Source organism: Hyposmocoma kahamanoa, unplaced genomic scaffold, assembly GCF_003589595.1.
Source record: "Hyposmocoma kahamanoa isolate Upper Pololo Valley unplaced genomic scaffold, ASM358959v1 210, whole genome shotgun sequence".
Taxonomy (NCBI): domain Eukaryota; kingdom Metazoa; phylum Arthropoda; class Insecta; order Lepidoptera; family Cosmopterigidae; genus Hyposmocoma; species Hyposmocoma kahamanoa.
The window spans coordinates 1,255,340-1,274,186 of record NW_020653731.1 but is presented as its reverse complement, the minus strand read 5'-3'; the positions used below and the strand labels follow the sequence as shown (position 1 = coordinate 1,274,186).

The 18,847-nt window shown below is 37.4% G+C and overlaps 1 protein-coding gene across 2 annotated transcripts in view; it reads right to left on the bottom strand.

The window, feature by feature from the left end:
* The window catches only part of LOC113227418 (protein Wnt-7b-like), an 85,682-nt gene that overhangs the window by 17,851 nt on the left and 48,984 nt on the right, over positions 1-18,847 (bottom strand). For both annotated transcript variants that reach the window (XM_026460335.1, XM_026460336.1), the window contains exons 2-3: positions 15,402-15,533; positions 14,045-14,142 (exon numbers count right to left, since the gene is read on the bottom strand). In XM_026460335.1, the coding sequence (XP_026316120.1) occupies positions 14,045-14,142; positions 15,402-15,533 (230 nt within the window). The remainder of the gene's footprint in view (positions 1-14,044; positions 14,143-15,401; positions 15,534-18,847) is intronic.

Below are 18,847 nucleotides of genomic sequence, written 5' to 3'. Positions count from 1 at the left end.
GTCGATGTAACATGTTGTCGGAGTAGCGTAGTGTCTGAGTAAAATAACGTCGAAGTAACATATTGTCGGAGTAACGTAATGTCTGAGTAAAATCATGTCGATGTAACATGTTGTCGGAGTAGCGTAGTGTTTGTGTAAAATAATGTCGAAGTAACATATTGTCGGAGTAACGTAATGTCTGAGTAAAATCATGTCGATGTAACATGTTGTCGGAGTAGCGTAGTGTCTGAGTAAAATAATGTCGAAGTAACATATTGTCGGAGTAACTTAATGTCTGAGTAAAATCATGTCGATGTAACATGTTGTCGGAGTAGCGTAGTGTCTGAATAAAATAATTTCGAAGTAACATATTGTCGGAGTGACGTAATGTCTGAGTAAAATCATGTCGATGTAACATGTTGTCGGAGTAGCGTAGTGTCTGAGTAAAATAATGTCGAAGTAACATGTTGTCGGAGTCGCGTGTGTCGAATTTCAGTTTTAGAGTCCATTTTGTAACAGTCTTTCTAACTTTTCACTGTTAGGTCTTTAAAAAAAAAGTAAATATTTATTTAAATAGATAGGTTTGAATAGATTGTTATAATTAGTTTATTTCTATTTAGAAATAAACTAATTATAACAATCTATTCAAACCGAGTTGCAATAGAAAATGTCAAATCTCGTTTAACGAGTTTTAACATTGAGTTTAAGAACAAATTGCCTTAAGTGCATGTCAATTTGCATTGTATAAACAGAGGGGCTGCTGTGATAGCTTGTCGACAGACGATTGAGATGCTGCATCTCATTAAATGTGCTACGAGTACGCCCACAGTAAAGAGGTGGTTAAGGATGTGGGTTTTAAAACGGTTCTGTATAAACTTATTCACTTTTTACATAACGACGTTGAATAAAAAAAAGGTGACTTGTGACCGACGTTTAGCTGAACCCATCTAGGTATTTGTACTTTTTGTATAATTTAAGTTTTGCAGCTATTCGAATTTTGCAGTACTTGACAGAGCAGTAATGAGCGTTACTGCATTCCGGCTTTGAAGGGTAAGGGTGTTGGTGAAATTACAGGCACATGGGACTTGTCAACTTTTGTCCCAGGGTGACGGGCACAGTGGCAGCGCCCCTCAGATCTTTGCGATTCAAAGCTAAGAGTGGCACTGCAACTGTTATGGACAGGCATGTCGCTAAAACATCAGGCGCACAACCTGTTCGTCCCGTCACTTTTTATCATGAATTTAGTAATTATTAGTGTTGATTAGACGTTCTCGGTGGTCCAATGCCTTGATCTGCGAGCACTGGATGAGGAGGTTTCGGGTTCGATTCCCGGAAGGACCAATTTGGGAAATGTCTTACTCTGGTACTTATGGGATAAGGTATTCTCTAATTTGAGATCAGGTAATTGGTGTAGACGTGTGGCACATTATTATTAATGTATTATTTGACATTGCAATTTTTCGTTCATCAGTTCATTACTGCAATTAAAAGTCTTCAATTCAATTTCCCGGGTTCAATTCCCGGCTTGGGAGAAATATTTGTAAAGACTTTATTTATTTCTCTCGTGAGTTTGGGTGTAATCTGTGGTATCTATGTATACCCATGGCACCTGCGACACAGGGATTTACCGAGTGCGGGGAAAAGAGTGTGTGCTTTATTTATTTATATGACGAGCGTGTCATGAGGCTTATAGGTGACTCGGAATTAGTAGAGGCGAAGCTGCAGAGCCTTGAACAGCCGTAGAGTTGCCTGCTTTTCGGTATTTTACAGGATAAATATCACGGAGAGTGTGCGATGGAATTACACGATTTAATTCCGCCTTCCCCTTTGCATCATCGGAGGACTAGACATAGGATTTCACTGCTATGTTGTGAATCTTCCAAAGATTCGCACGAAGCGTCATTCTTCCACATTCATATGGCCAACGGCTATGGAGTGAAATATCCTGCCTGCAGAATTGTTCCCTGAATGTTACTTGGAACTTTTCATGGCGAGAGTGAATAGGCATTATTTAGGTGTGTATGTTCCAGAGTCGACCGAATTACATTTGTATAAAAAAATGTATATATAACAACTCATATTAGAATAAGCTGGCTGCATGTCAACTGCTATTTTGCAGTTGCTGTGCGTTGGAATGCTGCTTGTACCACTTCACTTACTGGGCAAAAGTACAACATTAATCCATACTACTACAGCAACATGATATCCCTTCTACCTGCGCAACAGTTATCTCAAACTTGACAAGTCAATTAGTGCCACCGTTGGATAACTCAGAATCAATTCTTACACGTATTGATTTATGGAATATATTGGTGTGTACCAGATTTTATCGCAGGTAATAGAAAATTTAGTTGTCAGATTTGTTTGCTTGCTCACGATAATTTAATAACCAGTGAGAATTACACCCTTGCCACGTTGCGCAATTTTATATGACTAATTTGTTTTCTGATAACTCTCACGCAGATGTCAAAAGCGCTTGCTAGCGTCAGGGTTCAGAAGTATTTATGAAGCTAAAGTATAATTCTTTAGGATTGATGCAACCTCAAATGTCTTTGATTATTTTACATAACAGTGGAAGTGTTGCATCAACAACTTTGGAAAAAACTACACCGATTAGTATACGGTAAGAAAACGCGGTTCCTAAAAATTATACCCTCTTTTCACGAAATGTGAAATATTTTAGTACCGATAAGCATCTATTTTTTTTATATTACCAATGGACGGGGCGAACAAGCCCACAAGATATTTATTCGCTGAAAAATGTAATTAACAACGCAGGTGTTATATATAATTAGATCGTACATTTCACCAAAACTTGGCATGAGAATATTTTACACAAAGCTTATTTCGCTTTAGACGTAGTATGCATTAAAGTTTAATTGAAACAATAGCCGTGATATACAATAGGTCATATGACAATAGGTCAACCGTGCCATGGGACCTGTAAAGGGCCCGAAACGTCGGTTAGTTTGAAAAAACAAATACACGCGATTTAAATCCGGAAAAATAGTTTCATTTCCTATGTGAAACAATAGCATTAACGAACTACAACAATTGGAATTTAACCAGAAAATAAGAAATCAAAAATATGACATACAATAGTTAATGTTGAGTTCTTAGATTAGGCCCGTAAAGGGCCCGAAGCGTCGGTTTGTTTGAAAAAACAAATACACGCGATTTAAATCCGGAAAAATAGTTCATTTCCTATACAATGGTTAAATTTTACATTTCATGTTATCAAGTAAAAAATCATTAATATTGTACTAACAAATTATGCAATTTCATTTTAAATTGTCAACAATTTAATTTTTCAGCATCCGGCAATTTATTATATAATTTGGGTGCTAATACGAACATGGTTCTGCTTTGGGGCGTTGTTTGGGCCGTAGTTATATTTTATTCCTTGAGTTTCTAGGATATCTATTTTTGACTATATTAAAGTTGCTTAGATTTTGTTTCACATAAACACAGGCCTCGTAAATATACATCGATGGTAGGGTTTAATATCTTCAGTTTCTTAAAGTAAGGTATACAACTCTCTCGCTTACTCACTCCAAACATGGCCCTGACTGGTGGTAAGCGACATGCCTTTCCATAACAATTGCAATGCCACTCAAAGCTTTAAATCGCAAAGATTTTAGGGCCACTGCACCCTTCTCCATGAGACATAAGTTGATAAGTCCCACGTAATTGTAATTTTACCAGAATCTTTATCCTTCCAAACCGGAACGCAGTAATGCTCACATTACAGCTTGGCGGTAGAAACAGGTAAGATGGTAGTATTTTTCTGGACGAACTCTTTCACAAGGAGCTCTACTGCGACTAACACGTAATTAATTAACTACAGGTAATAGCGTTCTTTCCGTATAACCAAACCGTTGGGTAGTGAGGGCACTGTAACGAAAACGTAGAAGATATGGGACTGTATCTACCCACATTGTATGCCAATGTATGTGCACGATTTTCTCAAACAGTTCTTGAAAGATTTACGTAATTATTAACAATTAAAAAATGCACATTTAGTACTTCTGTTACGTTCCCTTAGTAAGTTAATGTTTCCATTACCAAGCAACTCGCATACCTACGTAGTGCATACAAGCAACTTCCACAATCAAAACGCTTCACAAATCATCAAACCAGCCAATCAAACAAACTATCACTCCACAAAAAACATTTCAAGTACCTTTCAAGCCCCGTTACTTACACCTTTTGACATTTATAACTTTATTAAACCAAACAAATCCGTCAATCTGTATTGAATACGAGCCGTCAGATTGCAGTGGTCAATTAACACTTGAATAAAACAAACAAACAAACAGAAATGCCTACTGTTAGTCGACAGTGTGACGAATATGCCTTCTTTACAGGTGACGATTGAATTACTATATGTAATTCAATCGTCATTTCATAGTGGTTTTCTCTAATTTATTACGAAATACTTCTAGCTTCCAATTGGTGCTATTATGTTATTTTTTTGCGCGTGGAGAAATAAAATGTCAGTATTCAACGAAATTAGTATAGGTTTCGAAAGTTGGCGCATAAAAAGTCCGCGGTGAGCAAGAGGGTCAAAAGCCAACAATTTAACCATAAAAAAAAACAACCAAAGGGCGGAGCGGTCACGCCCACGTTTGGATTTGGTATTGTTACAACATTCTGTTTCTTTTAACTTCAACTTAATTTTTAATAATAATAATAATAATAATAAAATCTCTTTATTGCCTCCAATGTAAACAGAACTTGTACAAAAAAAAACGATAATAAATAAAACTTAAATGACAAATAAACTTATATTAAATGACGTAATAAACAGGAGGCAAAAGGAGATGTCTCAGCTGATGCTGCGCCTGTTGATGACAGTTGCAGCGCTGGTTTTCAGTCATCCCCTTCTCCCTTAGATGGAATGCGGGATAATAGTATCGAGGACAGGGCTATTATTTATCAATTTAAATCTAACATACTGTTTATCTAATACGAATATATATATGTACTTTCTTTGATATTAGTAATAAAATCAGTCAATAAATTTCATAAAAAATAAAGAAAATAAAGAAAAAACAAGCGAAATATAATGAAATCAGGTTAGGTAATCCTATTGCTATTCCAGGCATGTGTGTGACTGTGTGTGAGTGTGTGTGTGTGTGTGTGTGTGTGTGTGTGTGTGGTGTGTGTGGGGGTGTCTGTATCTCTGTGTATGTAATCTAAGGGAAGAAATCCTTCAATGGCAACAACTTCCAGTAAGCGTGTTTCAGATTTTCTGCAGCAACCTGCTTCTTAATTAATGCTGTTTTATATTTATTTCTAAAAGTGTCCACAGTCATTTTATGCCTTAAAGGCGGGGGGAGATCGTTCCAGATTTTTGCTGCATTAAATCTGAAACATCCCCTAAATCGCGCTGATGTGTGTGCCTGAATCTTCAACTTATTATGAGCGGCAGAGCGGAGGTTCCGGTTTAAGCAATCTTTTTTCCAGGTAACTTTCTCAAAAAGATATTCTGGTTTTTTGTTCCAGATTATTCTGTGAATTGTACAGGCGTATTGTAGTTCTCTTCTGGCGCTCATATTAAGGATTGATCTGGAATTGAGATATGGCGTAATGTGCTGTCTTTTAGGTACATTATAGCAAAAACGGATGCATGCATTCTGTATTCGCTGTATTGCTCTCTCGGTATTGCTGTTTATTCTAGGGCCATAAACGGAAGCACAATAATTAAGAGGCGATAACACAAACAGGTCCGTCAAAAGAAGGCGAATATCCTCTTTAAGATATTGTCTAATTTTATAAAGAATTTTTAACTTGAAAAAACCGTTTCTAATTTTAATATTTATGTGCTCTACATATCTTTGTTCACTATCCAAGACTAGTCCGAGATTACGCGCTGAGGTTACCAACTCGAGTTCGATGTCATTAATTTTGATTTTTTCGTCACATTCGAGGACTGTCTTTACCTGGAGTTTGGTACCTAGTATTAATGTTTGGGACTTAACTGGATTTAAAACAAGACAATTCTTTTTTGACCATGAATAAACTTTTTGAAGATCATGATTAATTTTCCTGATTGCCTCTCCGCTATCTTTTCCATGAAAAGAGTAATAGAGCTGAGTATCATCCGCGTACAAGTGATATTCACACGTCTCTATGTGCCCAGGAAGATCAGCAGTAAAAATTGAGAAAATTACCGGACTTAGTAGAGAGCCCTGGGGCACACCTCTCTCTAACGATTTAAGTGACGAAAACCTCCTTGAGCCATCTTTGTCGTTAACGACTACCATCTGCTCTCTATTTGTCAGGAATGATTTGAACCATTTACACGCACCGAGGGAAAAGCCATAGCATTTTAACTTTGCTAGTAGTAGATCCGGATGTAAACAATCAAAAGCCCGAGAGTAGTCTAAAAGTATCATGATAGAGCTCAGACCTCTATCGGACGCCTCCGTCAGGTCGTCTGTGACGTGTAGCAATGCTGTCTCAGTGCCGTGCCCCTTACGAAAGCCTGACTGAAACTTCGGTATGATGTTCGCACTTTCCACGTAACTGAGAACTTGCGTAAGCACTATCTTTTCCAACACTTTAGATAGTACTGGCAGTAATGATATCGGACGTAAGTCCTTTGCATGATCAACCGAGTTTTTTTTTGGGACAGGCCTAACTAGAGCTCGTTTCCAGCTTGTCGGAAAGATTTTTGTTTCGATCGACCTGTTTATTATGGCTGTAATCACCGGGAGAGTCACATCCAATGTCAGCTTAACCATCTCTATATTTAAATTATCGTGACCAGATGCATTTGTTTTAATATTGTTTATTACTTTTAATACCTCTGTTTCAGATGTTGATTTTAAGTTAAAGACACCGTAAGTGTACCCCCCGGCATCACCTGTCTGTTCTAAATCAGTTTCCTTATACGTTGGCAGGCTTAGAAAGTAGTCATTTAGTTTATCCGGGTCATTTAAATGCTCAGGAATTATTGTAGTGCGTAATATATCAGGTAAGGTGGTATTTTTTAAATGTTTCCATAGTAAATTTGGCTTCTTAAAATTTATGTTTATAAAATTATTGTAATATGCTTTCTTCTCGCGTTTAGTAGTAGCCGTTACAAGATTTCTGAGACTGCGGTAGTATTCTTCTGAAGCTCTACTTTTCCTTTCTAACGGCGGTATAGAGGGTTTATCTCTCAATTTTATTTTAAATGATTGGGTTCTTACTAACGCTTGATCACGTAAACTCATCATGTATTTAAGAGTTTCTGTAATCCAGGGCTTTGGCTTCTCTTTTAAAATGATTTTTTTCTCTGGGGCATGGCAGTCGAAAAGCAGCAGAATATATGAATTAAAAGTATTAACCATTTCGTCCACATTGTTCAATTTTGTAATTGTGTACCACGGAATAGAATTAAGAGCACTATTGAATAAGTTTATGTTAATGTTATTTAAAAGTCGTTGGTATTTTATACGTTTAACAATTTTGGGTTTTTTAATGTCGAAATCAACAAGAACCATTGCATGGTCACTTAAACATCTGTTATGTACAACTGTCACATTTTTACACTTATGTGGACTATCGGTCATTACAATGTCTAAAAGCGATTCGGAAGTTTCCGTTACTCTAGTCGGTTCCTTAACTACCTGTTCCAAGTTATGCTGGTGGCAAAACAACTTAAATTCTGTAGCTTGAGATGATTGCTCTAGAAGGTTTATATTGAAGTCACTCAATATACAAGTGTAGTCACAGCGGGACATGGAATTCAATGATTCACTGAGACCATCCAATGAATCAGGCACAGCTATACTTTCAGGCCTGTACGCAGTGCCGAGAGCCATAGTAGCACCCGGTAACTGAACTTCAATCCAGAGCTGCTCGAGCGTAGATGCGGGGTGCTGCCGCACTCGTGCTGCTATTTCCTGTCTGACATAGAAACCTACGCCACCACCTCTCCTACCTTTACGTGGTTTGTGTAGGAATCTGTAGCATGGGATAGAAGGCGCTAACGCCTCCTCTCCGTCCTTCAACCATGATTCATTAATGGCCAGGACGTCGGGTTTAAAATTTAAAAAGCTAACAGTGAGTTCATCATTACCGGTATTTAGAGATCGAGCGTTTAGTATTCCCAGTCTCAAATTATTTTTCCCAGGGTTAGCCATTGCACATAATTTTATGACTGTTGAATCGCAAGTTACAAGCTACTAATGTGTGTATATTATAGTGTAGGTTGCAGAGTAAGAATGTTAGTGTAATTGTACAATGTTGTGGTTCTATGTTTTGGTGTGATGAAGTATGAGTGTCTGTAAGATCACCATTCTGAGTCTGTATAATTATGGTATAAAAATTAGCATAATAGCAAAGAAGTACATATGAGTAACGGTGTAAAGTCCAATTATGTTCAAACATTGAGCTTCTCAAAAACCTTGAATAGATCCGCTTCCGATCGAAGACGATGTCTCGGCTCACCCTGTTTACGACGCACAAAAATGTTTCCATCGCGTGTCCAAACGTAAGTAAAGTTCTGCTCTTTCGCGTATCGTCTGGCTTTCCAGAATAAGAGTCGATTATGTTTTGTTAGGCGTTCGTTCACATAGAAGGGATTTATGGAGCCCGGCAGTTGCAACCCCTCAGTGGTAAGGTTTCGGCGTACGCGCGCAGCTTGCAGCATTGCGTCTCGCGTAGCACGGCGCGCAACGCGCACCACGAGTGGTCGCGGCCGAACAGAGCCTTTCTCCTCATGTGGACGTAATGGGCCCGCTCTCTCTGCGCTCACTAGATCCCTTTCGTCTAACTCTACGCCGATCTTCTTTGCTATAGCGAGTACGATATGGGTACAGTTTTCACGCGGTGTCTCAGCACAGCCTGAAATTTCAATATCGTTACTAAGTAAGGCCTGGTCTCTATCTGAGATTTCGGCTTCCAGATGTGAGATCTTGCTCTGAAGAGTCGACATGTCGCACATGCATGGTGTTTCTTGCTTGTTTTCCAGAGCCACGACTCTTTGTTCTAACTGTTCAATTCTAGTGCTCTGTGCCGTACAAATGTTTGTTAGGTTAGTAAGTGCTTCATGTAGGCTAGTCATCTCGCTGTGTATTAGGTGGTTCATGTACTTTTTCAGGTCAGCGATCATAACACTTTCAGGGTGCCGAGAGATGTCCTCATAACTGTCATCTGCTGTTTGGTCCATCTGAGCTGCTGATTGTGAACCCTTGGTACGGAGAGTGACGTTACGAAGGCTGTCTTCATTGTCCAGTGTTATACACCCTTTTTGGTGTTTTGTAAGCGCAACCACATCTGTTTCGTTTTGTCGTATGGGGGTATTTACGTTTCCCGTTTTGGGCTGCCTACAGAGACACTCTGGACATTTCCACTCCTCCTTTCGCTTCATCAAATTAAAAAGTTTATAGCTGGTGTTAGCGCACTCTAGGTCATAGCCGGATTTGCATAGCATACATATTAAGAATTCCCTTTTTGGTAATGGTTTTCTGCATCCAGCACAGTTCTTTGAAGGGCTCATGTTTTGATTTCCTATTGGTATTTGTGGTGATTTACCGCCCTCTGGTGGTATTTATAAGCGATATGGCTATTCAACGATAGTGCTTTTATGCAAGAAGAAGATAAGAGTTTCCTTAAACTCCGTCCAACCACTTATTTAACTTTTGACAGCTCGAATTCTAATCAATTAGTGATGTCCTAATGCGTTTCCGATTCCATTTTTTTTATAACAATCGATTTTATATATAAAGAAGTTAAAATCGTGAATATGACCTCGTTCAAAAAGAAGATATTGTCTGATTGCGGTCATGATATTGCATTTGATAATTTGTGTACTCAAGAATTAATAATTAATGTTAATGAGGATTCAAGTGATGATTCCCGTTCATATGGAGAAGAATCCGACAATTCATTACAATAAACAATAACGATTTATTATAATTAATTATAAAATATTTAATTTCATTATAATTTATTAGACAGGTACCAAAATTTATCAACTTGAATAATCTTCGTTACATAATCTGTTGGCTCGATAAATATAGGAGCCAAAGAGCACGTTGCTTCACTAAACTTAAAAAATAAGAGTCCTATAATTCCTGTATGTAATTTTTTTTTCTACAGTTGTAAGTCAATAATTATTTATAATAGACGCATAAACGAGAGCCAAACTGACATTAATTTACAGTAACATGTTTATTTAATTTTTTCTTGAGTTCTTACGCGGTGCTTGGTAGGCGAACGAAAACCTTTACTTCTATCTTTACCCAAACCGTTCTTGTCTTTAGATTTATAAAGATGAAAGAAAAATAATATTCCATATCACATAATAGGCCACCTAAAAATTACTACATACATATATTTTCCTTTTTGTTGAGACTTATTCGTTGCTCTATTCATATTACCTATAAACTATATCTGGTTGTTCTTTTTCTATACGTCATTTAAATTGACTCATTTTGTTTATTGGTTACATCACTTACATGGAAATGATGAAATTTGTAATAACATTCATAGTCTCGCACTCACGAGTCACGAGACAAATACATATAGGCTATACAAATATTTCTCCCGGCCCGGGAATCGAACCTGGGACCTTTTGCCTGGCAGACCAACATGGTAACAGTTCGGCCACGGAGGCAGTTGATGATAGTAATGTTATGAAATTCTTTAAATTCGCTTTTATTTTTTAAATTCAGAAATGTACTCAATAAATCGTGCGGTACGATTTTTTCATATTGTATGACGATTAGTCGTCTCGTGTAAATAGCTTTGTAGTGTGGGAGTGATATCGACTGATGTTTTATTTGTCATTCCGGTTTTTAGTAACGTTGGCAATTCTTGTTGGGAATGATAAGAATATGGTTTATAGTTTTGTTAAGATATACCAAGAGTTTGGAATATCTGCTGAAGAGCACTCGTGCTTGGGATCGTGCAATGGGTATCGTTTGTACACATTTGCGGTGCAAAGGACGTATTCTTAGTAACGCAAATACGTTTTAGGTCGTTTGACATATGATCTATACTTGTGATTGCGCTAGATCTGCTACCCCAGAAAATTTAAACACAATCCTCTTTTGCGTTGGGAATAGGAAGGGGTTTACTCTATTATCGGTAAATTACAGAGAATTAAGTTCCAACAGTGCTTTCAAAAGAACCACTGATAATTACCCTTAACGTGAGGAATATCCTCTAAAGGTAACTATATGAACCGTCGACAACTAAACTGGTTAGTTGAGAATAAATCGCGATTGCCCGTAAAATATAGGGTATGATAAAATGGTTTGTGGAAAGGATGGATGTTAGTAGATTTCCTACAAATTTATAGAGCGAATGAGGATGGGAACTAGGGCATGCAAAAATCGATTTTGAAAACCGGTGTTTTCAGTTTTTTATTTTCGGTTACGTGAGTAATTAAAAAAAACATCAAATCAGTGTTTAGTAGGTTATTTTAATTATTTATGGACTCCACAGCTTCAATAAGATTAATCAACTTCGCGGATTATAATAACAAAACAAATCAACAACATTAATATTTTAAAATATGCATATTTAAAGCATATTTGTTGTTATAGTGTTCACGCGCGCGCATCTCTCTTGCTCCTCGCCACCTGCACCAAAAGCTGAAACTTTCTCTTTTTCCACGTAGGTACCAAATAAAATTAGGGTTATTATTTTGTTTTCATAAAAAAACATACTTTAAATCGCTCTCATCTAATATTTTGCGAATGCACGTTATACGTTTTACCGTTCCACCGTCGAAATACTATTTCATTATGTTCAACCTATTTATACTCCACTGAACTCCTTTCCGGGGAGTGTTTAGGCCATAGTCTGTCATGCTGGCCCAATGCTGGTTGGAGACTTCACGTCATGATTTTCGAGGATTGTGAACCGTCTTCGACGTGCAGGTTTTATGACGATGTTTTTCTTCACCGAAAAGCCATGGCAAACTATATTTCGCTCATAAATTCCGAGAAGCTCAGAGGAGCCCAAATTCGAACCCACGGCCTCTGCTGGAGAGGCGGAAGGTTTTACTATTTCATTATCATCATGACTGCATGTAAGACAAGACTCGGTCATCATTCTCCTCTGTGTTTGTTAAATTCGAATTTCGACTTCGACATTTCGAATTGTATTCGAAATGTTTTCGATATTTTCAGTGGTTCTTCTTTGTCCTCATCTAAACGGTGTATACGTAAAATTTATACAAAAAAAGTAAGTTATCAAACACTTTTTTATTGCATTTCTTTTTTGTTTTTAAACATCTAAGTTACATTGTTCATTTGTTTTTTTTTATTTAGTTTGTAAACAGAAATTGAGCTATCCGAGTCCATATTAGATCAAGATTTACGTGAAAATTATACGCATGTTGTGCTTATACCTAGTAGGTTCCACAGTATTCGTATTGTATTTAAGCATGTCTAGTTAAGATTGATAACTCTGTAACCAGATTTGTAAGCCAAATAAAAAAAAACATCTTCAAATCAGCCGGAAGACGTCCACCGCTGAAGATAGGCCTCCCCAAAGATTGCCAGACTAGCCGGTCGGAAGCAACGCGCATCCATCGGTTACTCGCCGCCCTTACCAGGTCACCTGTCCATCTAGTAGGGCCCACTGAACGCCTTCCGGTTCGTGGTCTCCATTCGAGAGCCTTTCTGCCCTAACGTCCGTCAGTTCTACGAGCATTGCTCGCTCCATGGCTAGTTGAGCGACTGGCGGAGAATGACGGACCTAGACGAGCGACCCGCTCCCCAAGAGGTCGAGCGGGAGCGCCGCCTCGCGGCACAGCGCATGCGGGACCGGTGGAAAGAGGGCTTGGCGGATCCCCCCTATGGCGCTCGTACCATAGGGGCGATCCGCTCTGTCCTCGTAGAGTGGGTAAACCGGTCCCACAGGCCACAGTCGTACCACTTTGTCAGATGCTGACTGGGCACGGGTGTTTCGGTCACTACCTGCACAAAGTGGCTTTTTAGGAGGTCAATAGTAAGTGACCATGTCTCAGAGCCGTAGGTCATCACTGGCAACACACACTGCTCGGAGACTTCAAGGACTGCGGTATTGTGGACGCTAAGACGTCCCGGAGTACTATTAATACTATTTGTTCAGAGCTAATTAAACTTGTTGAAAGGAATATATTATTATCTAATAACAATAGCTGCAACGGGAGGTTCCTATCACGACTATTACATAGATTACGTAGATCGACTACTACAAAGTTAATAATAGCAGACAGCAATTATAAACAAATAGCTTTTATCGGATACCATCTGAGCTATTTAATTATAGTGTAGAGTAAAATATGAAGGTGTTTTAATATGTAAAACATTAGGTGATACTTATACAAAATATGAGGTATGTGCACGTGTTGCATACATTGCCGGATTAAGTTCCTTGGGTGCCCTACGCATTATAAATGTAGTAATTAATAGCACATTGGGCAATTTGACATAATTAATTGTTAAATGGGACCAATCCTGAGGTTCGGGGAAAAGAGGGTTCTTTCCAACAAAAATGAATCATCGAAAAACGGTTCACAGAATCGTGTCCATACACACACACACAAAAATTACATTCGAATTGAGATCATCCTACTTTTTTTGAAGTCGGTTGAAAGGCAAGGAGGGTAGATACGATCATTATTATTACGTATGGTTATACATAATTAGTTCTTCATTGAAGGTCAGAGGATCCCGGAAGTGGTAGGTACTAAAACGTTTGCCGGCGCAATGGACGTGGAATATACGAGTACATACATAGTTAGCTAAATAAATTGTGAAAAAATTGTAAAAAGTATATAAGTATATTATATATTAATATTTAAATATACGTTCTAACAATTATTAATATTAGAGTATTTATTCAAAAGGCTTTCATTACAAGATATTCTTTGGTTGCACCCCCCATTTCTATTCTTAAATTTCTATCCTAACGTTGCCTGGAAGAAATTGCTACTTAGCAATAAGCCGCTTGTTGTATATTGGCTTACTATGTGATACTTGCATTACTGTTCTGTGTTATCATTGTCATTTTAATGTGCAATAATAGGATATTTAATTTCATTCATTTATTCATTCATTCATAAATTGCTTACCAAGAGGCATCACGTGACCGAAGTGGTTTCCATCACCGACCCCTGAACAGTTCCACCTGTAACCACCGAGTTGCACTCGGCACTCTGAGTACGCCATTCTGTTGAAGAGGTTTTTTGATTATTATGTAAATAAGAAAAAACCAATAATGCCTACTTGGGAGAACACTTGGCTCCTGAGTTCCTGAGGGACCTTCATCGAGCGGCAATAATATCAATTGACTAAAAGGTGACATTTACATGTTACTTCTAATGTTTTTTTTTGAAAATGATTTTTTTTACCTAATTTTGGTTGAAAAACGTATGGTAAGTAATAGGTTTTCGCGATTGTGTGTTTTTTCAAACAAACCGATGCTTCGTTTACAGTGACCATGGGATCTGTAAAGAGCCCGAAACGTCGGTTTGTTTGAAAAAACGAATATACGCGATTTAAATCCGCATAAATAGTTTCATTTCCTATTACAAGAATGCATTATGAATCTTTGATCTCAAAGCATACAAATTTACTAACTGAATAGGAAACTGAAAGTCTGATTGATGAGTTATAAATATTTGTACACTGCTCAAACAAGTAACGAAAGAAAATTATATAAAGGTAAGCAACGACAAACATATGACTAAAAGAAATCTCTTTCAAAGTTTTCGTAATTTTGGTGCAAATGCAATACTTTTTACACTCATCATCAACCCAGTTATATGTCCCACTGTTGAGCACGGGTCTCCACTCATCTCTCATCACGATGTTTTCCTTCATCGAAAAGCTCATGGTAAATTTCAAATTAAATTTAGAATAGAATAGAATAGTAACCATTTATTGCAACGCCACATACCAAACATGAAAAAGTAATATGAATGAAAAAAATATAAAAAATAAAAATTATAAAATAAAATAAATAACAGAAACAACAGCATAGCTAACATTTGAACCAAACAACAAATTTTACTGTATAAATTAATACTATACTGACATGTGTGCGGCAGTGGCGTATGCAAAAGGATCTCATTCAGCTAAAGCCACAGCCGAGAATGGGCTGTGGTGCTGGTTTTCAATGGACCCTGGCGAGTGAGTGACAGACGTCTGAGTCGCGATATCACATAAGTTCGCACATAAGTATCGAGAAACTGGATTCGAACTTACGGCCTCTGTTTGAGATGCGGTATATTAAAGTATTAGGCTACCACGGCTTCTTTTTTACACTATATGTACTCATGTAATCCGATCAGTCACTGACACTAAATAATAATAATAAATTAAATTACAATAATAATGTGTATTATGTATTATAAAATGTAGGGAGGTGGCTGTGAGGTAATGATGGTGGTGTAGTGAGCTATGTTTGATAATTAACAAAATACTCACTTCAACCCGTCACCGACGGCAGCGATGGCTGCCGGTGACGTTCGGCACATTGCTCTTTGTTTCTCAGTCAACCCGTGCACTCGTGCGCAGACTAAATGCGCGCCTAGGGAGATCCCGCTCGACGTACTGCTTCTGTGGAAGAAAAATGTGTTCTAAATTTATGTAATGGTTAGTAACCGTACAAACAAACTTATGTACCGATAATTAGGCTACATAAAGGTTCTAAGAAGTCTTTTGATACAGTCGGTAAGCATCAGAAGTTGAATATACAAAAACTTATCCAAAAACCAAAGTACTTATGATCCGGAAATGATTCTCTGAACTGCCACGTACACCCATAAAAAACCTACTGCATAATCTAAAATTACAAAATCAAACATTATAAACTAAACACAAACAGTGAGAATTACTCCAATTTGCTCTCGAATGGAACAATGAATAAAATAAATATTTTCCTCGGGCCGCGTGGGCGCGGTGTGAATTGGCCGGTCTGTCACCGCGCCGTTAATTGGTTCACGTCATTACCGCTCGAGTAGTAATGAGACGACACGGGACTGACTTGGCGATGAAATCTGTTAATTGAAGTTGCAGCTTTCTTTTGCATGGTTGTTGTAGGTATTCTTAATAAAAAATTACTAACGGGATACCGAAAGTTATACCAAACAAATAATAAAAGAAATATTAATCCTATAAAAGTGTGGTCGGTCTTCATGGTATCGCGATGGCGACACTATGAAAACCCCAGTGCGGGGTTGTGAGTGTGTAAGAAAAAAAAATAGTCAGCTGTAATCATGGGGTCTGTAAAGATCCCGTAAAGTTGGTTTGTTTGTAAAAAAACGAATATACGCGATTTAGTCAAAATCTCGTATAGAACTTCGTCACTGCTGCCAGCAATTTATCTACTGACATCACTACTAATTATAAGTAGAAGCCTTTCTGAAAAGAGGCTTAAGGTTTCTCTGAACGAAGTTGATAACTTTTTTGTGTCTAAATATGAGAGTACCTCATACTGTATACGTGAAATTTTATAACTCTCATTAGTAACCAGTGATTATAAGGGTATATTCTATATCTTTATAATCAAAAGTTACTATTCTTCAAAATACAGGAATGAAAACAACTGAATTCAAACATTAATAACGTTATCAAAATTAAAAATTAACTGAATTTCCAAATGAAATAAAATCCAATAAAATTTCAAATTAACAATATTATGTGTACATGTAAACTACTTTAAACTATTTAAAACTAAAATTTAAAACTATTGACTTGAAAACATTTTTGTTTTATTTCATTTTTATTTATTTATTGATTCATTTAATTCAGGCCTAACTCACCTATATAAAATATATCTCAAAGACTAACATTCATACAATATACCATAATAATATAATAAACTAAATAACTAATCTACACGAATTGCCTAAAAGTAGCCTGCTAGTCCGTTTTCTATCGGAGACATATCGGGGAGTGTGCGCAGGAACTTTTCAATTCAGTTCCACCCTCACTGTTCATTCTTCGGTCGACTAGAAGGTCCGGAACACTCCATCCTTACGTCGTTGATATACCAACTATTCGCACTAAGCGCTTTGCTTCCTCCTATATGATGCGTACGTCAAAGGAATTGAATACTCTACTGTGTTTCCCGAAACGTACAATTTGGGATGATTGTGGTCAAGCGTGTGTCTATTATATATATAAAAAAATTGCACTTGTCGGGACGTGTGGCGCAATCGGGTGTCAGGTAATCGGCCGCGGCATCGCCGATATTTATGACACCTTTCGGCCAAAACTCTTTCTTCGTGGAGTATATGTAGAATTATAATTTCTTTTATGTAGTAGTTCGTATAACTTTTATGACAGTTAAGTGACAATACTCATATCGATGCCTTACTTTCTCAGGGTCCTATTCTAGAACTCTATTCAATGCTTAAGTCAGGATTGCACTGGCAACACAAGCACTGGAAATACGACCCTAATGGCAGGGACTTGAGTATGATTTCGAGTGCTTTAAACCATACTCAAATCCTGACTTGAGCATTGAGTAGAGTTCTAGAATACGACCCTTGAACTCGTATCTTATATAGAGTGATTATTCAGGATATGACAAAATCTTCTATTTATTTTAAATTTCTTATCAAGGGTGTTAATTTGGATGCATTACTTTCAGAAAAGCCAATGTGTGAATATGAAGGAAATGTGATATGAAATCTACCTGCAAAATTTGTATTATACAATATTTTTTTTGCATTTCAGTAACTTTGCGTTTTAAGAGACGAATTTGAGAAAATAAGGCGACGATAGTTGGGTTTGTAATACCAAAGGTACGATATAAAGTTTTGTTGATAAAGAAAAAGACAGATTCAATTTAAACAGCGTTTTTTTTTTCACGAAGACGCGAAGAAAACTGTACATTGTTAAAAAAAATCTCGTCATTACCGTCCGTGTATTACACGACGACACGAGCGGGACTGGCATGAGCGGTGAAATCTGTTAATTAACTTGCACTCGCAAAGGGGACTTTCTTTTTGTACTGCACATTCGGCCGCCTACTTTAGTTAGAATTTAAATTTCTTAATATTCCTATTGTATATATGTTGTATATACTAATTAGCTACAATTTAAAAACTATCTATTGATTATTTACGAATAAAACTAGTTATTAGTTAAGGCGAAGCTGCAGAGCCTTGAACACCGCCGCAACGTTGCCTGCTTATCGTTATTCTACAGGATATATCATGGAGAGTGTGCGATAGAATTGCATAATTTGATTCCGCCTTCCCCTTTCCATCATTGCGGGACTAGACGTGGGTTGAAATTCCACCCCTATGTTGTGGATATTCCATAGGATTCGCTTCCACATTTATATGGCGAGCGGCTGGAAAGTGGAATTCCCTATCTGCGGATCTATTCCCCGAAAGCTATAACTTGGAGCTTTTCAAGGCGAGAGTGAATAGGCGTTATTTAGGTGTGCATACTACATCGTCGACCTCGTCGTCACTTTCCACCAGGTGAGATGGAGGTCAAATGCGCACTTATTTTTAATAAAAAAAAACAAAACTCCTACCTATGTCTCGTTCTTTCTCTCCAATCCCTTCATTTATTCCTTTATTGATAAATTGATAAAGCATTTATACAGCACATTACACTGCGGCATTACATATAACAAGAATAAGGAAAGTTATAATGAATAATATACTGAAAAGGTTTTAGTTCAGCATCATGCTGCCAACTTTATAAGTTTGTAGCTCTGATACTCTGCCGACGCCTAAATTTTATTATATTAAATTGTATAATATTGCATAGTGTTCCAATTTTCCTATGTTTATTTACTATTATTTTGGATAAAAAAATAACTATTTCAGACTTCCACAGTTGGCTGTGATCAGGCACTGAGGTTCAAGAATCGGCGAACAATACTTGCCGTATCGAGCAGGATCAGTTCT